The following is a 23,832-nucleotide window of genomic DNA, read 5'->3' on the forward strand; positions in this document are numbered from 1 at the left end:
CAATAAAGGTGATTAGACTGAGCACAGAAAGCATAAGACAGAAGGAACTGGTGGCTTCTATGTACTGATAGTGTCAAAACCGAGCCATCCCTCTTACCCCTTCTGTGCCTCAAGTTCCCCATCCCACTTTGTAAGTGCTGTGTAAAGTGCTTGAGAACTGATGAAAAGTGCTATATGCCGGGGATCATTATTCCATAGTACAAGAACGGGGGGGCACTCAGTGATGTTAAATGTCAGAGCATTTACAACCAATTGAAGGAATTACTTAAAAACAAACAAACAGAAAACATAGTATATAGTCAGCTGGAGGAACTCACTGCTCCGGGAGGACAAGCACAATAGGTGGGTTACTACAGTTCTGTGAATTCCGAAGCTATGTACAATGTACTAGCTAAGCCTATGCTTCTGTCACCATTTAGTGACCTACAGAGGGTCAGAGCCCTATTCCCACAGACAGACCAGATTAAGTGTGGGTGGGTGAGATGCTGTGGCCTGCGTTGTGCAGGAGGTCAGACTAGATGATCAAAATGGTCCCTTCTGACCTTAAAGTCAATGATTCTATGAAAGTCTAAGTTCACATGGTACAGGCCTATGTTTTTAGGTATAAACTAATATCAGAGGTTGCATCTCAGATTTGACAGCAGACCCTGATCTGCTATGAGAAGTCAGTACTTCCCATGAGTCTAAAAGCAAAAGATGTTTGGACCAGAGATTTTACTTAGGTTATTTACTGGCAGAAAAAGAGTCTACACCTTTTTATTGTTCCCCCAAGATTAAATTTAATCTGGCACAAAAAAATCTCCCAATAAAATTGTTTCTCTCCAATAAGATGCTAAATCAGTGGTTCTCAACCAGGGGGTACATCAACTCATCTAGATATTTGCCTAGTTTGACAACAGGCTACATAAAAAGCACTAGCAAACTCAGTACAAACTAACATTTCATACAGATGGTGACTAGTTTATACTGCTCTATATACTATACACTGAAATGTAAGTAGCATATTTATATTCCAATTTATTTTATAGTAATATGGTAAAAATGAGGAAGTCAGCAATTTTTCAGTACTAGTGTGCTGTGACACTTGCATTTTTATGCCCAATTTTGTAAGCAAGTAATTTTTAAGTGAGGTGAAACTTGGGGTATGCAAGACAAATCAGACTCCTGAAAGGGGTACAGTAGTCTGGAAACACTGAGAACCCCTGATCTAAATCATCAGCCCCACGACTACTGACTTATAACCAATGACAACTTCAGCCAGCTGCTAATGGGTTTCACTTTCTTTGGCCATTATAAGAAGTTTTGCTAAATCAGAGACTTGGTATCACAGCAAAGATTTTCATCCATGGAAGCTGAGCTTCTGCAGTTCTTCTTGATTACATTTGGGGTATTTAGTTTTATTTTAAACAACCAAAAAAAAAAAAGATACTCAAGCCCCTGGTTTCTCACCTGCCTCCTTGATGTCTTTGACAATTTGCTGCGCCAGGCTCCCTGTGTAAAAGGCATCTGCTCCCTCATTGGCTAAAGTCTCGTAGGTGTTCGCTAGTTTGGGCATCTTGATGACATCCCCCTCATGCAGGATTGTTCCTTCTCTGCAGAACACTTCACTGTGGGGGAAAGGAAAAGAGAGTGAGAGAATCAGCTCTGACATTGAGCTTCACCATAGACATCTTTGGCTTTGAATTGTGCAGTATGCAGGCTAACAGCTTCCAAGAGAAAACCAGCACTGAGGAGTTAGAAGACATGCTATTCACATGGTCCCCCCGGACCCAAGTATCAAGACAGTAACGCCAGGCCAGCTCGCTGAACAACATACACAAGGAACTCCTGCCTTAGAGTTAAAACAAACTCATCGCTCACCACTTGCTCAGTGTAACCTACACTAGTGGAGAGTGGCTCTTTGTGTCCAATAGGCTAGTAGCTGGTCTACATCAGAGATCAAACCTACCGCAGCAGCCAGGAATGGGGCTTGTCCTTGAGCTCAAATGATGGAGGCTCCTACTGCTGGTTCTGAAGTTCCTGAGTTCAACGCTTGCTGCCAGTCCAAGCAGGGGCAGTTATAATACCACCAATGCAGGCTCCCAAGCACTACCTACCACAGCAAGGGGTTGCTTTCAATTGCCTTCTCTTTATCCTTGATGGCTTTTGCCAGAGCTTTCCCAATTGGGAACCCTTCTCTCGCCAGCCTGATGTTGGGCAGAAACAGGTGCTTCCATGGCAACTTGCCATGCCGCTTATGAGCCATTTCATAGCCACGAATTTCTCCTGGAACCGCAATTGACAGGCCCCCTGGAGCAGACAGGGAAGACATGAGGCCATTGGGCAACAAACATTAAGCAAGAACAAAGACAGAGTCGTCTTTACATGTACTCATTTCCAGAACAAGAAGTGAAGGGGACCCCTCCATGGCCAGGTCTTCACTAGAGCTGAGCAAACAATTGTTTTTTTGCTTCGGTGGCCAAACTGGGAGAGGAGTGGAGGGAGAGAAATCAGGAAAAAATTGTTGTGTTCCAGACTGGAAGTTGAGTTTCTCACCAAAATGAAAAAACAAAAATAAAACAAAGTTGTTTTTGAACAAAACATTTAATTCAATCCAAAACATTTGGGGGTTGTTTTTTTTGTGTGTGTTTAATATTTATTATTTAAGTAAATCCAGCTACATTTCTAAATGAAAACATTGTTTCAAGAAGAAAAGTCAAAATGTTTCATTTCAGAAGTATCAAATCAAAGCATTTAGATTTTTTTTTTTAAGCTGAAGCTATTTGCTGAATTCAGCCTGAATTCAAACACAACTTCAGTTGACTCAAAACTGCATTTTTTGGCAAATAAAAGTTTAGTCTGCAAAATGCTGCCTTGCTCTGATGTTCACTTAGCAAGGAAGCCATTTTATGGGAATAGCCTGCATGAAATGGTTGGTCTCATCTCATGTCTTTGCAACAGTTCAGTCCACCCATACGATCATGCTGTTTGGCGGAGCTGGTTTTGGTCCAGTCACTCCCTGTACGTGTTCGAGGACTCTTGAAGCAATTGCTGGTAGAGGGGGGGGTTCGGGTTTTACCCAACATGAGGCCCTGCAGTGTGGGATAGCATCACTAGAGCTAGCTGAACTGATGAGTCAGCTTATGGCTTCCAATCCAAAAAAGGGGAGAAAGACTGTAGTAAAGGACAAAAATACAACCAGAGCTGAATCATAGGCCTCACTGCATCCACCTGCACCGGGATGGCTATTGGGTGTTGACACATGGCGTTGTACAAGTAACCCATGCAGATGGGATTTCAATCCATGGTTTGGTGCAACAACTTGCACCTCATATAGTCAGTCCCATTTTTATGTGCACCTCCCCAAATTGTAATGTATTCCTTGGTGCCAGTTTTCCCCACAGAGGCTTTTCCCTTCCCCCCTCAAATACAGATGTATCCCAGCAAGAGAACTTGCTTTCCTAGGTCACGCAAAGCATTCTGGGAAGTCAGTTGGTTTAGCTGCTTCATGTCTTTTTGATATGGTTCTGTTTCCAGTCAGGAGAATTTCTGCCTCTGCCCTGGACCCTCTAGGTATCCAACTGGAGCCACCATTAATAAGACAGTTGAGTGATGGCTCTCACGGCAACACAAGCATTGGTGAGATCTAATAGCAGGGACTCCTGTCTATCAGAGCATGGGGAGGAAAGTGGCAGATGTTATGTTGTTCATGGCAATACAAAACATGGCCCCTTAACAGTTATGTATTAAGATTGATTTTCTACATTGTTCTTTGTATGAATGAGACAATGGGTGCTGTTGCGACTGACTGTCATGGTCGAGACAGTACATTCTGACCTCCTGGACAAGTGAAGTTACACAGCAGCAATCATCAGGAGGTGGAAGAGATTTCTGGGGAAATTGAGAAGGTGAGAATCCCAGATGGCTGGGTAGGCCAACGCCAGCCACAAGATGCAGAATAGTCAGAAGTACTCTGAACCCAGGAGATTCTGCAACAGTAGCTAAAGTTTGAACAGCCCAAGGATCCACTTACTGGAATCAACGTGCCAGCACCATCTGACATCTCCTTACCTTTAAGGGAGAGCTCTGTGTTGTTCCCAAACATGCCCAAGGATGCATTTTTTGGAGCCACCTCTCTTGCATTAATGACTTCTACTTTCCCTTTAAAGACACAAGGCGTAAGGATGGCATCAGCTCTTCGCTCTAGACACACAATACACTGGCTTTGTGGTACTGAACCTCTGAATTGGAGTCCTACAGCACTGAGAATTGACTCCTGCGTGGCTGGGATGCCTGAGGCCACCTCACCTGCGTTGGTAGGGTACGATGTAACCCGCCCTGTGCTAGGATAGAATTAATAACTTTGCTTTAGACAGAGCCATGTCTCAGGGGTAATGCTACCCATCATTTACGACTGACACTCTTACCTGTGCGGGTGTAGATGGTGAGGAAGAGACCCCCTCCAATTCCCATACTGTGAGGATTCATGAGGCCCACACAGAGCAGAGCTGCAATTGCCGCATCCACTGCAGATCCTCCTTGCTGAAGGATATCCCTGCACAGGCCAAAGAGAACAAAATTATCGTCCAGCAACCGACAGCACAGGAGCCTCTTCTCCAGCACTTTCAGGACTTCCTGGTACATGGCAGATCGCAGGGCTTCTACAGACAAGTCGGGCTTTTGTACCAGATTTGGATTGGCTATGGAGCATCCACCATAGAACGCGACAAGAGAGGTGTTCTCAGTCTAAGAGATACTTTAACGTGCTGCCCTCTTTGTGGATGTTACACATGGCATCACCTAGTGGCTGAATATTATAAGACTGTTTTAGTGTCCCACCACAGCCGCCACTCCCTCCTCCCGCTCATGGGCTCTCAAGGGGTTGCCTGCTTCAGCACAGAGGCAGTAGGGAAGCAGTATCCAGTCGCCTTCTCAGCATTTTATTCAAGACAACAAAGATGCAACCTGGTTCAGTTTCACAGTGAAGCCTGAGCTCTCCCTTGGTAGCATCATCTACTCTTGAGTGTACCCCATCTTACGGAGTAATTTTTAAAAAGCAGCATCTCCTGCTGGTGTGGGCTGGAGAGATCTGCATTAATATCAGCTTGAAACCCTGCTGAGGTTTTCTAGAGCTGCTTATGGCATTTAGATATCCAGTTCCCAATTTAAAGTGGGAATAGGCCACTGAAATCTCCATGGAGACTGAAAAAATTGATTTTAAAAGTGCCTTGAAAAGTTTATTTCAGTCATGTATGTGGTTCCCATCCCTGTGGACCCAATGTACATAACTTAGATTGTCAGCATCCATGTTTCTCAGGCATGGGGAAAAAACCAAGCATTGCAAGACTCCTCAGTTTTGCTATCCTGACCTTAATGACAGATTACAAAGCAGCTCCTGAGTGAAAGCAAATCGAACAGCAAATAGGTCCTTGACTTTGTTACAATAGCTAAGAGAATGTATGGACATGAGTAAAGAGAGATACCTTCCAATTATTGAGCACGGCCCAGAATCCGTGGCTACGGCTGCTTTCTTATAGAGATGTCCATCCTGCGCTGGGGGCAGCGGGGCTGAGCGCAGTCCAAAGAAAAACCCCAAGAAAAGGACCAGGCCCACCAGGAAGCCAGTCATAATCCCAACCACGAAATAGCGCTTCTTCATCTTTCTGTGGACAGAGACACTGTGAGCACGCAATTTCCACGGGGCCTACAGGTGATCGTTGAACACGGTACTGAGAGGGCTGCTTCCACCAGTCCGTTTCAAATACACTGGAAATGAATGTCCACCTATCCAGTTTCACACTCTGGTTTCTCACCAGTTGTCTCCTCTCTTGACTCCCTATTGCAGCAGGGGAGGTTCGGGGAAGAGCAACTGAAGGAGACCAAAGGCGCATTCCATTCAGAGAAAGTAGAGACTCGGCCTACTCCTTCTGGAAGGGAGGTAGATAGTGAGGAACTTTTCAAAGGCCCCCAGGGCAGATGGGCATGCAACTCTCATTGCCTTAGTTAGGACCTGGGTGCCTAATTATCCCTTTTGACTTTCATACCTCACCCCCATGCCAAAAAGCATAACGAAGTCATTGGGCATGCCTGTTCTTGCAGTCCTGTGAGAGTAAGAGTCCCCAGTGTCCGCGGGACAGTGCTCAGATGCAATCTGTCTCAGTTAACTTTGAGGAGCCCTATCAAATGCTGTGCCAGACTCCAGCTCTGTTACATCCCTGAGTGCCCTTCATTCAACAGTTTATAACTTGATCAACATTAAAAAGCTCATCGCTGTCTGGCGTGGGCTGGTGTCCTGCAGCTTTCTGCTCCTGAGAGTGCCCGGGGAATAATGGAAACAAACATTCCCTCTGAGCCAAAAATTTTAGTAGAGACCGAAGTTAGATTTACTGGATGGCAGTTACCAGGATTGCTCTTTTTTCCTCCTTTCCCCTCACAGAAAGTCTGTACATCTCATTATCCCTCCCTCCCCCACACCCCCTTGTTTTTAAACCAGGTCTCCATGGCTTTTCAAAAGTAATTGCCAGTAGCTCAGTAAATCAATTAGCTAACATCCCTGGCCCTACTGATGTGCAGCACTTCCAAGTATTCCCTACCCTAGATTTATTTTTCATTCACAGGTATATTGTACTGATACCATCACTACTTCGTTGTGTCTCTCAATGAGCCTTGGAGTTTTCATGCTGAACATCGACCACAAGCAGCAGACCAGGGATTCTATCATTTTAGAATGTTAACAGACCTACTCTGTGCAACACTTTCTGCCCCCATTCCCTCGGCCCTGATCATTCTATTTATTATGAATATAGCATCACCATTGTTCCAGTTTATAAGCACAGAGCCCTTCAAACCCAGCTTCTTTGGCTAAGATTTTAAGTCAGCAAAGACTTTTGCAAGAGCTGCCCCATATTTCTTCAAATGGAGCAGGCCAAGATATAGTAATTAATACAGTGAGCATCCAGGATAGATTATGTTACGTAGTAGCAAATAAGTATTCCACATAGAGCAGAGGTAGCACGATCAGGAGAAGTCCCAGGTACAGAACTTGATTTAAGCTGAAATAAATTCTAAATGTCTGGCAATGACTTCACAGGAGAAATGCTTTGTTTTCAAATTCTAGAACAGGGGTAGGCAACCTATGGCACAGGTGCCGAAGGCGGCACATGAGCTGATTGTCAGGGGCACTCACACTGCCTGGGTCCTGGCCACCAGTCCGGGGAGCTCTGCATTTTAATTTAATTTTAAATTAAGCTTCTTAAACATTTTAGAAACCTTATATATACATACAACAATAGTTTAGTTATATATTATAGACTTATAGAAAGAGACCTTCTAAAGACGTTAAAATGTATTACTGGCACGTGAAACCTTAAATTAGAGTGAATAAATGAAGACTCAGCACACCACTTCTGAAAGGTTGCTGAACCCTGCTCTAGAATCAACAGCTGCCCTCCCTCTGTGCAAGGTCATGGGGTATCCATAGACCTGCATTATATACATCTTCAGTAATGACACTAGGAGCACTATGATATGTTCCAGAGGCAACATACAAATATAGGCACAATGCACTCTAAGCGGTACAAAACGCAGAGTACTCAGAAGGTGTCTTTTATCCCATTCCTAGGTGCAATAGGAAGCCATCTGCTTTCCCAGTAGTTGGGGCCTCATTTCCCCAGAAACAGCTGCACTGGAAGTAAGAAAATAAATGTATCTTCTTTTAACTGCTTATGATCCCCCTCTCCTCCAAACAGTACAGGTTAGTTACAGATGTAATACAGCCAGCACACTTAGTGCAATAGCCACGCTACCCAGGAACCTTACCAAACCATCTGTTGTGCACAGAGAGAAAGCAGGCAGAGGCATGGTGTGACGAGCGGACAGGACTGACCCTCTCCAGTGACGTAACAGTCCCAAGGCAGGATGTGATTTCCAGCCAGGTCAGACTGGCTCTCGCTGCCCTGTGGCAGAGGCACATGCAGTACCAGTGAGCTGTGGGGGGAGCTCATGCAGAGGTCACTGGAGGGAGCAGGCCAGCCAGGATGGAAGCAGAGTGGGTAAGTTGGCCCATCAGGGAGAAGATTGGCTGAACACCCCCCCACACACAGACAGACAGACAGACAGACAGACACACACATCACTTCAGCTGAACAGAGGTCAGTGCACCATTCTGGCCCTCTGTCTATTAGTAGCCATTGCATTGCTCTTCTCATCCAGGCACGGAAAGCTTTCTCGTAGCTCATTATAAAACTACTCTACTGCCTGTGCCTTTACACATGTGAATCTTAAAGATAGTCAGTCACAGGTAGCTGATGGGGAAAGGATGAAGACTCTCCGCACAGGTTCCGAGCCTGCTTTATACTAGATCATTCTAAAATCAGTGGCATACTTGTCATACAGTTACTGTGCATGGAAACGGAGCAGCCATTATGTCTTCAACAATAGCTCCCTTAGCACAGGATCTTAAAGGCAGTTTATTGGCTGCGAGTTTGGACTGGCTCTGTCCTCGGCTTGTTACAGAAAGTGCCGCAGGATCTGTCACCAGGCAAGAGGCGTCTTTTTTCTGTGGCTCATCTGAAGGACGACCCCTCTACCCCTGCAGCACAGGGCAGGATCACTAGACCCAGGCTGGAGCCTGAAGCCATAAGCTTCTGAATCACTGGAAGCAGTGCTCTGTGACCTGACCATCCTGGGTCTGGCCAGCTGCAGTGGGGCACAGTGTCAGACCTCTTGTTTCTCACTGCTTATAATCAGTGCAAGTTACCCCAGTATCACAGTAATGGGCATCATTCCAGACCAGTAAGGGCCAGATTGGGCCCAGCTGCTGGGTGACGGCACACAGTGTACAAAGCCTCTGACCCCTTGAGCCCCATACATGGGAGTCAAGCCCAGCCAGTCCCCCTGTAGATGACAGCCACCCCGAAGAGAATAAGGCTAAGACCAGGACACGACCTCCAGTGCCCTAGCTCAGCACAGCTGGAAAGACACAGGGAAAGGCTGTGTCAGTGCCCCAACCTGTATACCTGAGAGGGAGCACCTCCTGGAGCCAGCACCCCCTATGCTCCTGCTGGGGCAGTGCAGCTCTGCATGCCCCATCCTCAGGACCATGCCTATCAGAGAGCTGGGCTCTATGTTCAAGAGTCATAGTCAGTGTTTCAGCTTAACTCTCAGCTCAGAATTCAGCTCCCAAGTTTCCTTTGGGCTTAGAATAAGTGGAGCATCCAATGCATCCTCTGTCAGGAGACTAGGTCCCCAGCCTTGCAGTGACTCCTGTGACCTAAGAGGTACATCTCTGTTTCTAACTAGTATAATCCATGCCAAAGTCTTGAGGAAGCTGGAAGAAAAACCATCACTTGGAATGGCCAACCAGGACATTGAATAGACATGGACCTACAGGCAGAAGAAAGAGAAGGCATCTCGATGAAATGCAGCTGCGTGAGATGGATCATGTCAGGGGAGAGAGCCAGAGAAAGCTTGGTCCCTGTAGGAAGCTGGAGGACTGAGCTACAGGAAAAGCAGGCAATCCTGAGCAGAGCCGGGACTAGAACCAGAGCCAAGAACACACTAGGTCTTTACTGCTGGAGTTAAAGGAAAGCAACTAGATTCCCTAGCCTACTGTAGGCCTCGCCACTAGAAGGCCACATCCATCCTATACACAAGAGCCACTACATTGCAGTTTTGAAGATAGGAAAGAAGCCTGTGAATGTTGCTGCATGAAGTTTAAGAGGTATTGGCCGACGTTATGACCAACATTTCAGTACTTACCTGATGCCTCTGACTAGGTGGCATAGACAAGTGTTTTAAGTGAACAGCCTATTTTTTCCCTGCTGAAGCTGGCTCTTTTCTCCAGTGATTTGTTGGTGGGACTAGTCAGAACAATTACTGTGCACTGCCATCTGAAGCAGCGAGTGCTGGAACTCTCTAGCAAGCTGTGTTCTGCAAGTGGTTTTAACCTCTGAAACCTCTCGCCAAATCAAGCTGCGGGGAAGCTCTGTTAGTATTTCAGTCAGATAGCGCTTCTCGTCAGCAGAAGACCGAGACAGAGGGGCTATAAAGTAATTAAAGGCACTACAATTCCTTCTCCGACATTAGGCTTGTGACCGTGTCCAATGTGAGGCAGGAAATTCAAAGCCAAGTTTGACCTGTCTGAATTCATGCAAGGGAAGAACAGCAAGCAACGGAGTTATAGTTGGATGAGCAGCTTTACCAGTGAGCTGTGTTAATTGGTGTCACAACTTTAACAGTCCTAAACATACAGAAGCTTCATTTCAAACCCCAGCACAACAGCCTAGTTACTGCCAGGCAGGGGATTCAAGTTCAGCCTGCTGTGCAGTATGAAGCAGGGGCTGGAAGTGGGTCTCATGATGCTCGCTTCTGGCCATGTGAAGGAACAGCAATGAGTGGCTCTGACGGGAGGCAACGCCAGCCCCCTCTGTGCCTGAAGGCAGGTTGCATTGCCCTGAGAACTGGAGCAGGATGAGGAGAACAGAAGGCGGGACATTAGGAGGGTTCTGGAGGACCACCCAGAAGAGTTGAGAGAGTCACACATACACACATCCCTGCTCTAGAGAGCTAAGCATGTCAGAATTTGGTATTTCCCCCTGGAGGCCAGAATTTCCAAATGCACATAGTTTAAGGTCTCGGCTCATTGTGGCCCTAGAGATCAGGCATTCCAGATTAGGAACCAGGGGTAATCAATTATATTTTGTCAAGTTCCAAATTTCTTGGTCAAGGTATTGTCAAGGTCCAGACTCCAGTGAAAAACAACAACACAAAACCAACAATAATACTGGTAATAAGAAGTAAATAAAAAGATGTTGCGGTCTGTCCAAAAGCATCTGGTGGTCCAGAGCTGGCCCACGGTCCGCCTATTGATTACCCCTGCAAGTCTAAGCTGTCAGAAAGGTGGGGCTATCAGAGCTTGGATGGTGTTGCAATCATCGCAGCTAGCAGTGCTTTCTAGCACAATGCAGAGCAGCAGCAGCCAACATTTGTCCATTAGCCAAAAACTCGCAGGCAAAAAGTGTCACGGAGTGTGGGGGAGTCCAGCCCTGCACCCCTTTTCCTGGGACTTACAGTGACTCTTACCCAGCCAGTAAAACAGAAGGTTTATTGGACAACAGGAATGCAGGTTACAGCAGAGCTTGTAGACACAGTCAGGACCCCTCCATCGAGTCCTTCTGGGGTTTCAGGGTGCTTGTATCCCAGCTTAGGATTCCCTGAATTCCCACCACCCAGCCCAAAACCGAAACTGGAACTAACCCCCTCCAGCCGGCCCCTTCCTTTGTCTAGCTTCCCAGGCAAAAGTGTTGACCTCCCACCCCCCTTGCCTAGCTCAGGTTACAGGCTCAGATATTGTCCATCCTCTAAAGACCTCCCCTGCTCTCCCATCCCCATGCAGACAGCCCCTACTCCATCACAAAAAGATATCTAGATCACCTCCTCCACAGACACCAGCGCTGCTCATAGAAAGAGGGCACAGCCAGATCCCATCACTTTCCAAAGCAGCACGCTGCCTTTGGCCTACCAGTTAGAGTAGGATCCCTTGTTACCCAGGGACCATTCCCTCAGTTGTGGTTGTCAGTGCCTTTTCCCATACATCTCTGTACTTGCATTACAGGATTTGCCAATAAACTGCTAGGGTACCAGATTATATTCACGACTGGCATATGAATTATTTTCATTCTCCCTCCAAAGGCAGGTTTGCAGTAGTTATTTAGCCATTAAGCTAAATAAACCATCATTTCCTCACTCACATGTCAGCCAGTGAACTCACTTTACCTCTATGTAAACAGAAAAAGCAAATGATTCTGTCAGCCTTGGAAACCTTGATCATCACTAGAGTGTTGTAGTCAAGCCTAGTTAGCCATTGTTTATATCCTTAGATGCTGTAGTCTAATTCTGCATTCTCCCAAACCGTCTTCCAGCTGTTAGTAGGGTCAGGGCCAGCAGACACACTCTGTGTGCAATAACATCCCAACTCATCACTTCTGTATAGCCCATTAAACTGTGGCTATTTGCTCCATAAGACACCTTCCAGCACTGGGAAAAAGAAAACGAAGAACATCGCAGGAAAGGCAGAGAATATATTGACCATGTCCGCGGCAAGTTCAGATGACAGTGATTTCAAGTGTTAGTTCCACTTCTTTTGTGCAGAAAACATTCAAGGTTTTTGTTTCTTTTGATTATTGTTTAGGGTTCAGTCTGTTTAGTCTCTTTTCATACACACCTGCTTCTAGTGGTTTTGCTCAGATTTATCCTAGCAAAATCTCTACTGACTCACTATGGTCTTTGTCCATCTCTACTGCTAGATCATGCTTAGTGGCTTTTGAGCCTGCTACTGCTTCTGAGCTGACAGATTTGGTTGATCTTTTAGTTCATAGAGGCTTATGCTTTTAGCTATCCAGTTCCCAAGATTAGTCCCTACAGACAACTTCTCCAGGGGTGTTATTACACAAGCTACACAATCCTTAGCAGACGTAACTGTGGGGATCCTTTAACACTTAATTTGATAGAGTTACTTAAGAACTCCTAGGTTGTGAACACATTACACAAAACAATAAGGGTCTTGTTTCATGTACCATTGAAAAGACTGCTGAGCGTATACGTACACATCATTGCCTGTCAATGAAACCAAAATAGCTCAGCTGCAGAATCACAGAATCATAGAATATCAGGGTTGGAAGGGACCTCAGGAGGTCATCTAGTCCAACCCCCTGCTCAAAGCAGGACCAATTTGCAACTAAATCATCCCAGCCAGGGCTTTGTCAAGCCTGATCTTAAAAACCTCTAAGGAAGGAGATTCCACCACCTCCCTAGGTAACACATTCCAGTGCTTCACCACTGTAGGTCATAGTCCCAATATTGCTAGCAGATCATGGAAATTCCCATCAGCACAATTGGCATCTTGTGTTTCCGAAACAGGAAATTTGCTCTCTATTGCTGCTGCAGCCATCGTGTCCAGTCTCCTTTAGAGATATTTTGCAATATCAAATGCAAAATCAAAATCTAATTCAATGCAGTATCTTTTTTGTTCCTAGTGTGGCCTTTCCTTCTATTATTTGACGTCATGATCTCAGTATTATCTCTGGAAATTGTAAAGTTGTATATGCCCAAATTTAAGTCCTATCAGCACAGGAATTGGGATTAATGGAACAAAGATCTGAATTCCAATTCATTTAATTATCTAGGAAACCAAAATGATTGCTCTCCAAGGCCAAGTTCTGTGTTACCTTTGAAGTGCAGAATTTCTCTATGGAATATTTTAGCAATAAATATTTATTTCCCAGTCTCCCCACCCTTTAAGCAGATTAGGATAGTCTCAGCCTTAACTCAGTTGTCTTTGGAGTTTTCTCTAGTAGTAGTGGCATCTTCTGGGTGTCTCTGATCTTCAGGAAAACTTCCTCTTTCCAAAGTTGGGCTTATAGTTGGAATTTTGGGCCTAGAACCCAAACCCAAAGGTTTTTGTCTATGAAGAACTCATTTAAAGAAACTCAAATGATTGATCATTCCTTGCTTGAAGTGGGTAGCCACTCTCTCTAGGTCAAATCAAGACAACTCTGCACTCAGGATCTGTTGATCTTCAAATGAGGCTGCTTCTACTCACTTGGTGATGGTGCATCTTTTATGTATCCTTCTTCCATTCAGATGGACTGATGAGTTGAACTATCCCCCAGAAAGATCACTGTCATGATTTTGTGCCTTTTCATTGGTCATCCCCAAAATTTGATGACATTTCATCTCCAGGTTACAGGTGAATCCATCATTTTGGCAGATCTGGTGTCATTGCACTCTTTTACCCATCCAATAGGTGGCAGCCACGATTCAGAAAAGTTAGTTTTCCCATGTAGTTGCGATTCTTTCCTGGAATGTTTTAATTTTTACTTGGCATTATAAGTGTATAATACTAACAAAATTATCTCTGAAGTTTTTAGTTTGGTTCTCTGCTAATTGTTTGTGAAACAATGAACAGTCTCAGTAAATTTGGAGATTATTTTCTCAAAGTTTCATTAATCGTGAAGTTTAAAGTTTATGCTTCATTCTTTTTGCTATTAGCTTTAATTTGAGGAAAAATTTTCCCATCCTGCCTTCAAATTTAGGAAGGGTTTCTTCCCCAGTTTAATTTCAGATAACTTCCAGAGTGCATCAACTTGATAGCAGAGCTATCCAAAGTGTCAAAGTAGAAATCTAAGCAGAGAAAGGAATGGGGGAGGGTGTACTTGGTCTTTTTTTCCCCTCTTCTTGAAGCTTTTGGAATGTTTAAGGATGTCCAGGAGACCATATGTCTGTTCTCCCACACATACTAGTTTTCCTTAAAAGTAACAGATAAGGCTTATATAACCAGAGTTTATCAGAAGGTGTCTTTGGCCTAATATTCAGGCATTTCAGTCAGTTCAATATGGGTACACAATTGAAATCAAACCATTTCTGAACACAACTACCAACCTTACAACCTTCTTCACAGTGAAAGAAATCTAAGGGAAGTTCTTAGTCTATAAGGTGCCACAGGATTCTTTGCTGCTTTTATCAAATACTGAGGAATTCCTCAGAGTGCTGTTCAAGAGAAATATAATTACCGGTAATTGTTGCTAGTGTTACGTAGAAACTTTGGTACTTGGAAGAGCAGTTACTGCTGATTGGGAAATTGCATGAAAGGACAGGAGCTGATAAAGATTTACAAACACTTGTGAGAGCTAAGGGGGAATTAGAGAAGTTCTGTAGCAGATGATCACCTGGAACCTACAGGTGGCAAAGCTCTGTCTGTGGGATTGCTTATGGACAAGGAAACAGCAGATTTGCCCTCCATTCCTCCCTTGAATGCTGGTAAGTATCTGATCTGCCATATTGGATACAGAGACTGACCAGAAGGCCAGTCCTATCATTTAACTAAGCATAGAGCTGGTCAAAATCTTCTGACCCAATAGAGGAGAAAGCTTTTGAACATCTGGCTTCATCACAATTTTCCAAATATGTTATTTTGATTAAGGCTTTTGACTTTCCAATTGGGGAAAATCAAAATCAAAATTAGTTTTGAATCAACATTTTAGAATGTAATTTTGGTTTTTGGAAACTGAAACTTTGATTTTTATACTTCCACCCTTTAGATTTTTGGGGGGCCACCCAAGGGGAAAAGTTGGCAAGTAATACATGTGAAAAGTGGATTTTCCCACCTTCTCTCATCTTTTTTCCTTTGGAAGTAAATGGTGTGTGTAGGGGGGGGGCGGAATTTATATTAAAGAACTAATTTTGCATTCTACGTCAAAGCAAACACAAATCAGTTAGATTTGAAACTAAAATTCATGCTGGAAAACCCAAAGTTTTTGTTGAAAAACTTCAAATTATTCTTTTTAGATGAAATTTTCTGGAAGCGGGGGGGGAGAAAGGGCTTGTTTCCAACTGTCTTAAGCTTTCTCTGAACTTCACAATCTGGAGAGAACTTGAGGATAATGGATGCAGTCTTTGGAAGGCTTAATCTTCCCATGGTGGGTCTGCAAACCCCCGTCTGCCAAAGCACTCTGAATGAGCTGTGCACACAGACTGTAACCTACTGCACCTGACACTGTCACAGCCAGTTAGCCATGCTTTTTTCAGCTGAACAGTATCGTGTTCTAGTCAAAATGTATCAAGGAGGGGCAAGTGGTAGGTTCTCTCTTTTTGGGTATAGTGCTCCACTAGCTGCCCTACATAAGAAGGGGAAACCTGGGCTTCACTCAGACCTATACTTCTCCAGTATATCTGCAAAGACATTGGCCTATGTTCAAGCCCTAGACTCAAGACTGGAAGAGATCAGTGACACTGTTCAGGGCAACTGCACCTGTTTTCCCCTTCCAACGTTCCTGGGTGGATACCTTTGTCCCTCCCTCCTGAGCGGAGTTTCTCTGGGCTGCACCATGCCCTGCCTATGCTGTAAGTTCCCCAATAAACCAGACTGCCGAAACAGGCCGGAGCCTGTGATTTGCTTTCCTCTCAGCGGCTATAAACTGCTGTTGCCCACACTCATAAGTTACCACAAAGCCCTCTTTAAGCAAACACATTTATTCTTAAGGTGAAAGCATTATAGAGAAAACAATGTAAAAACATCATAGTTCCTGTACACATGATAAAAGCTTACTACCACTCAGGCTTATGGGCCTCAGTAGGCCAAAGTCCTCCCCAGCTTCCTAGGAAGGCTTGGGGCCCCCTTCTTGGATGGGAGGGTCTGTCCATTTGCTGGATCAGAACAAAAGCCCTGAGTCAATTTAAACTCAAGCTGTTTATCCAAAAGGCTATTGGTCTCTGGAGAGTCCAGTTTGAACCAGTATATGAGAGCCTCCCCTGGAGGGGTGGCACTTCTCTGAAGTATTACAACCTGTGTCAATTTGCCTAATCAACCCCTACTGTTCTTAGTTCCTGGGGGACATGTGGGGTCACCTCCCCCATGGAATTGCATACAATCCCTGCCCCACAATAATATGTAAAGTTAATACAGTACGTTCTCCCAAAGATAGGCCTGGAAATGGCCAGATCTGTCACAATGTAAAAAATGCTAACAGAACTTAGGCTGTATTAGAGGGAGACAGTCAGCAGGCTGTACAGCGTATGATGTCTGTTGTTTGCATTCCCTTGACCATTGAAGTTGAGTTCCCTCCATCTAGTTACTTATCAATTAACCACGTCAGAGGAGGACATTAGTTACTCATTGACTGAAGAATCAAAACCTCACCCCTTTTAATCTTTATTTAGTGCTCATGAAAAGTACCATACTGAGCCTAAGTCCTTATTTATAAATGGAACCAAGACAAAAAGAGTAGCCTTCCCATACTACATCACTATGTCTGACATCTGATTAAGAGGGCCCTCTCCTATGGAGGAAAGCGTTCAGAGTCTTCTTAGGTACATATATGGCCCTCATTACCATGGTATCTGAACCATTCAAGTCTTTAGTGCCTTTAGTCTCACAGCCCTGCAAGGCAGGGAAGTATTATTATCATTAAGAAAAAAAAAACACAGAGAATTGAAGCAGAGAGAGACTAAGTGCCCATAGTGACAGAACAGGGACTTTAACCAGCTGTCCCAAGTCATAGTGCTCTAACCCCTGGGAACATGAGCACTTCACTTCTTTGCCTCCTTGCTCAGCCTTCCAAGGATGCCAGTTAATGCCATCAGATGTTAACTTTTGACCTTTAACAACAGACACTATTTTAACCAGACATCTACCTAATAGTTAAAGACTCCAGAAATCTCATTATCAATCCCTCAGCCAGCCAGACCTCTTCCTACCCATGGCCCATGTTTTCCTGCCTCAGGGCATGAGCCACTATAAAAAATGTGCTGGCTGTATTACATTGAAACACTAAAATAGTTTGACTTAACCACAATGATAAACAAGTAATTCCCGATAAGGTTCAATGTTTCCTAAAATAAAAGTGTTATTCCGTTCCTGAGAGAAACCACCACTAAAGGTAGAAAAAAAAACCACCCTGAAGTTCTAAACATTTATATTAGCTTATTAATACTGAAATATGATTACCTATTTTTTTAGCCTCAGAGGTGCACAGAAGTCCCCTACAAGGTATGTAAATCCTTTCGAAGACCTTAAGCTACATAGGATAGGATTTTAACTTTTGATATATGCCTCACACTTTACAGTACATCAGAAGTGCAAAAGCTTCCCATTTGTTACTCTTATCGATTCTAATATAAGAATAATTTCAGGGGTGGGGGCAGGTTGCAAGAGATCCACTGAGCAGGCTGAGACAACGGAAACTTTTGGAAGGTAGGTAATGGAGACCCACATTTTGACCCATAAGAAACTAACATGTTGCAGGTTGAGAAGGATGAGAAGTAGTGGGTGAGAGCACTGATGACCATCAGTATCCAGACTGATGCCCGTGGTCATTAGATTCCAAAGCCAGAAGGGACCATTGTGAACGTCTAGGCTGAGCTCCTGTATTACACAGGCCAGAGAACTTCCCACAACAATTCCTCGAGCAGATCTTTAGAAAAACATCCAATCTTGATTTAAAGAACATCAGTGATCACACGACCCTTGATACATTTTTCCATTGGTTAGTTACACTGTTAAAATGTACACCTTATTTCCGGTGTGAATTTGTCTGGCTTCAACTTCCAGCCATTGGGTTGCATTATACCTTTTTATGCTAGATTGAAGAGCCCATTATGAAATATTTGTTCTCCATGTAGTTACTTATAGACTGTAATCAAGTCACCCCCTAACCTTCTCATTGAGAAGAGACTCAAGGAGCTCAATCTATCACTATAAGACACATTTTCTAATCCTTTAATCATTCTTGTGGCTCTTCTCTGAAATCTCTCCCAATTTATCAGCACCCTTTCATAAGAACATAAGAACGGCCATACCGGGTCAGACCAAAGGTCCATCTAGCCCAGTATCTGTCTACTGACAGTGGCCAATGCCAGGTGCCCCAGAGGAAGTGAACCTAACAGGCAATGATCAAGTGATCTCTCTCTTGCCATCCATCTCCATCCTCTGATGAACAGAGGCTAGGGACATCATTTTTTACCCTTCCTGGCTAATAGCCATTTATGGACTTAGCTATCATGAATTTATCCAGTTCTCTTTTAAACATTGTTATAGTCCTAGCCTTCACAACCTCCTCAGGTAAGGAGTTCCACAAGTTCACTGTGCGCTATGTGAAGAACTTCTTCCTTTTATTTGTTTTAAACCTGCTATCTATTAATTTCATTTGGTGACCCCTAGTTCTTGTATTATGGGAATAAGTAAATAACTTTTCCTTATCCACTTTCTCCACATCACTCATGATTTTATACACCTCTATCATATCCCCCCTTAGTCTCCTCTTTTCCAAGCTGAAGAGGCCTAGCCTCTTTAATCTTTCCTCGTATGGGACCCTCTCCAAACCCCTAATCATTTTAGTTGCCCTTTTCTGAGCCTTTTCTAGTGCTAGAATATCTTTTTGAGGTGAGGAGACCACATCTCTACACAGTGTTCGAGATGTGGGCGTACCATGGATTTATATAAGGGCAATAATATATTCTTAGTCTTATTCTCTATCCCCTTTTTAATTATTCCTAACATCCTGTTTGCTTTTTTGACCGCCTCTGCAAACTGCATGGACATCTTCAGAGAACTATCCACAATGACGCCAAGATCTTTTTCCTGACTCATTGTAGCTAAATTAGCCCCCATCATACTGTGTGTATAGTTGGGGTTATTTTTTCCAATGTGCATTACTTTACATTTATCCACATTAAATTTCATTTGCCATTTTGTTGCCCAATCACTTAGTTTTGTGAGATCCTTTTGAAGTTCTTCACAATCTGCTTTGGTCTTAACTATCTTGAGTAGTTTAGTATTATTTGCAAACTTTGCCGCCTCACCGTTTACCCCTTTCTCCAGATCATTTATGAATAAATTGAATAGGATTGGTCCTAGGACTGACTGTTGGGGAACACCACTAGTTACCCCTCTCCATTCTGAGAATTTACCATTAATTCCTATCCTTTGTTCCCTGTCTTTTAACCAGTTCTCAGTCTATGAAAGGACCTTCCCTTTTATCCCATGACAGCTTAATTTACGTAAGTGCCTTTGGTGAGGGACCTTGTCAAAGGCTTTCTGGAAATCTAAGTACACTATGTCCACTGGATCCCCCTTGTCCACATGTTTGTTGACCCCTTCAAAGAACTGTAATAGATTAGAAAGACACCATTTCCCTTTACAGAAACCATGTTGACTATTGCTCAACAGTTTATGTTTTTCTATGTGTCTGACAATTTTATTCTTAACTATTGTTTCGACTAATTTGCCCGGTACTGACTTTCCTGGACTGTGGGCACAAGAACTGGACACAGTATTGCCAGTAGCAATCACAAGAGTACCAAATTCAGAGGTAAAATAACCTCTCTGCTCCTACTTGAGATTTTTTTTTTGTTTATGCATCCAAAGACTGCATTATCCCTTTTGGCCACAGCGTCACTTTGGAAGCTCATGTTCAGCTGATTATCCACCATGATCACTAGATCTTTTTCAGAGTCACAGCTTCCCAGGATAGAATTCCCCATGCTATAAGTAGGGGCTACATTCTTCGTTCCTAGATGTATAGGTTTACATTTTGCCATATTAAAAGGCCTATTGTTTGCTTGCACCCAGTACCAAGTGATCCAGACTGCTCTGTATCAGTAACTTATCCTTTTCATTTACCACTCCCCCAATTTGCATGTCATCTGCAAACTTTATCGGTGTTGGTTTTGTGTTTTCTCCCGGGTCATTAACAAAACTGTTACATAGCATAGGCCAGCAACTGATCCCTGAAGGATCCCACTAACAACACACCCATTCAATGATTCCCCATTTAATTCCACTTTGAGACTTATCAGTTAGCCAGTTATGAATCCATTTAATGTGTGCCACATTAATTTATATCTTTCTAGTTTTTTTTTAAACCAAAATGTTGTGTAGTACCAAGTCAAACATCCTACAGATGTCTACGAATATTATAACAACACTATTTCCTGTATCAACCAAACTCAGTCCAGGTGTACTGACTGTTTAAAGTCTACATGATGGACAAGCTGGTCATAACTACACAGGCAAGGTTGTTCCAGCCTTAAATTTGCAAAAGAAACAGCACTGAGACAATTTAAGCTCTACCCCTGAATGTTTGTTAGTCCTTTATATTAAACATGGAGGATACTTGTTGGGTGGAGAATTTACACTGTGATTTGTTGTACAGAGTTCCTTTTCTATCTATTAGCTCATATGCGCATACCTCTGATATAATGAATCTCAGCTCTGGAACAAAACTAACACCATGTGTTTTAATCCAGAGACATAGTCCATACGCTCACTTCAGCTCCAGTGATGTGTCTAATTGAGGGGTCATGGAATTATTTTGCTGGAGGGGAAGATTTGCTGGCTGCAGCATATTTCCACAGTCCCAAATTGTTACAGGAGCACAGTGAGAGATATGTATGGTTGTTTAAAAGGCCAGATTTTGTAATACTTCTGCATTGACATTAAGGTTTGGACGTTTTCATGTAGATCTGGAACAGTTGAGTTGTTTCTACAACACGCTGATTTAGTCTGTGGTTATCGCTAGTGTGTTGTCACAGAGGCAGAATGGATTCTGGTCAGTGATAATCGCTCTGTTTACTGGCCTGTAAATATGCCTATAAGGAGTTAAAGTTACATAACTCAATCTCAACCCAACGTTAAATTGGAATTTCTAGTTCTGAGATTTTTAAGTGTCGCATGGAGTGGTTGTTTTGAACCACACATAGCAACCTCTAGGTAACTAAATATTTTCCTGTGGGTAAAGAAATAGAGTTGATTGATACTGAATAAGACATTAGCGAATCTTAAAATCTACAAAAATCAACACAGAAACATCGTTTTCCTTGTCATCATCAACTAGCAAAGAAAATACCCTGCAGAAAATACCCTTCTTCCTCCACAATAAACATTAATATGAAATTAAACTGCCTGGTTTTGTCATCTCTCTAAATCTAAGATCTCCAGGTTACATTGAAACAGGATGTGCAAGTTGGTCCCCTCTACTTTCCCTTTCTCCCAAAGGAAAATATTTGTCAATACATTAGGGATATTTTCTTTCCATTGTCCTTAGGACAGTTGCTGAATCATTACCACCTTCTGCCCCAACAGTCAGCTGTCAGATATTTTTGCTTAATAAACAGTACTTCGTTCTTTCATAAGGCACCTTTCCCCTCCGACATCATAAACCGCACAACATTGTAATCAGCTCTTATTCAATTTCAAGATAAGGGACCTTTGACCTGAACATAAAGATGAGAGATAATCTTAAAAGAAAGAGCAAAACCAAACCTATGTTAAAATGCTGGGCAAGGCCTTGACAAAACATCTGAGCGTCTTTATTTGAAAGAAATGCCTTCAGCAAAACAAGACTTGGGCACAAGCAAGGCACCACCCGTCTCTGTTCTATGTGGTGTGAGCCTATGCAGCACGCTCAGTTAGAGACCCTTGCCATGGCTAATATTGGTGGACACAAGCCACATATCTGAAAAGTGTTCTATTGGAGCTTAGAGAGGTTTCCTTTCTCCAGAGTCAAGAATGAGGTTATTTGGGGAGGCTCCACTTTGTACAGGAGCGAAGCTTTGTCGTAGTCTCATCAGAGCACATTGTCTGAGCAGCAGGTCTCTACTCGTGCTCTTTTTAGGCTGAGGTCACACAAATGGCTGCCTCAGTCTATCTAGATTGTCTGAGCGGCTCCAAAGCCTTTTCATATTAGGGCACTTAGAAGACTTACACACCTCTCTCCTGAAGCCCCCAGGTCTGACCGAATATTCTCCAAGCAGCCACCCTAACAGTTTGCTACATGAGAAGCATAACATGAAGATTCAACAGGTAAAGATCAGCTTGTTCCAGCCTGGCACATGCTGCTGCCTGGCATCCTTCCCCTGCAGCGTGGCCATGTGTTGTGAAGTCCTCTTAGAGGCCAAACATAGGGTGAGCTGCTGGAGATTTCTAGGGCCTACATCTCCTCTCCCTTATACCAGTATAATCCAAGAGCAACTCCACTCAAACCAGTGGCGTTTCACCCATGCAAGCAACGTCAGAATCAGACCCCTAGGCTGTGTGTGATGGGGGAAGGAAGCAGAAAGCCAGTGTTCAGAAAGCCTAATGATTTGTTGCATAACATCTGTCTGCCACTCGCCTCCTGGCAAGTATTTGATCCTGGTCTCAGAGAGCTAACCTGCTGCTGGAGCCCCCAAGGGCTCCCTAGAGAGCTGGAAAGAGATTTTTAAATCCAGACCCAAACCATGTTGGATTTGACAAGAAAGAGATGAATGCAGCAGAGGGGCCACTATTCAGAGTTCTTCAAATTCTCATAGCCAAAGACAACAGCTCCTATTATCTCCCCTTTTAGGAAACAGACTGCAGTTCTCTTTCCTGTATCAGGGAATAGAAGGACTGTGTTTGCTAACCTGGGCCAGTCTTTGAGCCGCTGGGCACAGAAGCAGGCAGCTTTGCTGACAGAGCTTTGGAAAGCAAGAAGTCAGCAGACTGGAACCTGCAGAGATAAGATATTTTAGAAAGTTAAAAAGATTATCTGGCCTGGGAGAGGGCAAGGCAAACTGAGGCCAAGGGCTTCAGAGGACCAACCCACTGGCCCTACCGCCACAGCTCAGTAAACAAAGAGCATCTCTGTACCAGCGTCGCTCCCTCATTCCAGGAGTAATGCAGCCCCCAATAAAGAGTAGCTCACTCCATGTGCTTCCGTTTATATGTCCTGATTTTCCTCTCTAATGGGGTAATTAACCCGAGGTGAGCCTAGCCCCCAAGACTGGGTTTTGATTTTTGATCCAAGAATCAGGTTTGGCCACTTCTGCTCCACTGGGCAGCTCTCTTCAGCCTCACTGGGCCATTTTCTCTCACTCCCCCAGTCAGATTAGTGCTGCTGCCTCTGGCTGTGCCCTTTGCTTTTGTCATTCCGCCCCCCTCGCTCCCCCCACCAACACACATGCTCTGCACTGAGATTCTCTGGGCCAGCATGTGTCTCTCCCCCTGGCTTTTCTCTCCCTGTCCCATACAGGAGCCCTGCTCTCTTCTTACCTTCCCCCCTCCCCTCACTGAACAGAAGAAGGCTTCTTACAGTGCCCTAGGCCTCCTCTCTCCTCCTGACAAGCACTGGAAGGTCCCTCTCCACATCCTGATGGCTCCTCTTTCCTGCTGAGGGTCTCCTACCCACTGCCCCTGCCCAGTCCTGCTTGCCTTTGCCATTTTTAGTGCCCATTCCTTCCCACCGCTTGGTGTCCCATCCTCCCACAGCTGGTTCCTGGGCCAAGGGTTGGGAATGAGCAGAAGGTGAGGTGGTCACATGGAAGCACAGAGTGAGGGGA

At 44.1% G+C, this 23,832-nt stretch overlaps 1 protein-coding gene across 2 annotated transcripts in view; it reads right to left on the minus strand.

Annotated features, from left to right (window-relative positions):
- GGT1 (gamma-glutamyltransferase 1) overlaps positions 1-23,832 on the minus strand; it is a 64,688-nt gene that overhangs the window by 17,873 nt on the left and 22,983 nt on the right. The window contains exons 3-7 of one of the 2 annotated variants that reach the window (XM_030583175.1): positions 5,463-5,642; positions 4,407-4,534; positions 4,051-4,140; positions 2,097-2,289; positions 1,450-1,607 (exon numbers count right to left, since the gene is read on the minus strand). In XM_030583175.1, coding sequence (XP_030439035.1) covers positions 1,450-1,607; positions 2,097-2,289; positions 4,051-4,140; positions 4,407-4,534; positions 5,463-5,642 — 749 coding nt within the window. Of the gene's footprint in view, positions 1-1,449; positions 1,608-2,096; positions 2,290-4,050; positions 4,141-4,406; positions 4,535-5,462; positions 5,643-23,832 lie in introns of those variants that run through there. The other variant, XM_030583176.1, reaches the window with a different exon arrangement.

The sequence above is a fragment of the Gopherus evgoodei genome, chromosome 13, assembly GCF_007399415.2.
Source record: "Gopherus evgoodei ecotype Sinaloan lineage chromosome 13, rGopEvg1_v1.p, whole genome shotgun sequence".
NCBI lineage: Eukaryota > Metazoa > Chordata > Testudines > Testudinidae > Gopherus > Gopherus evgoodei.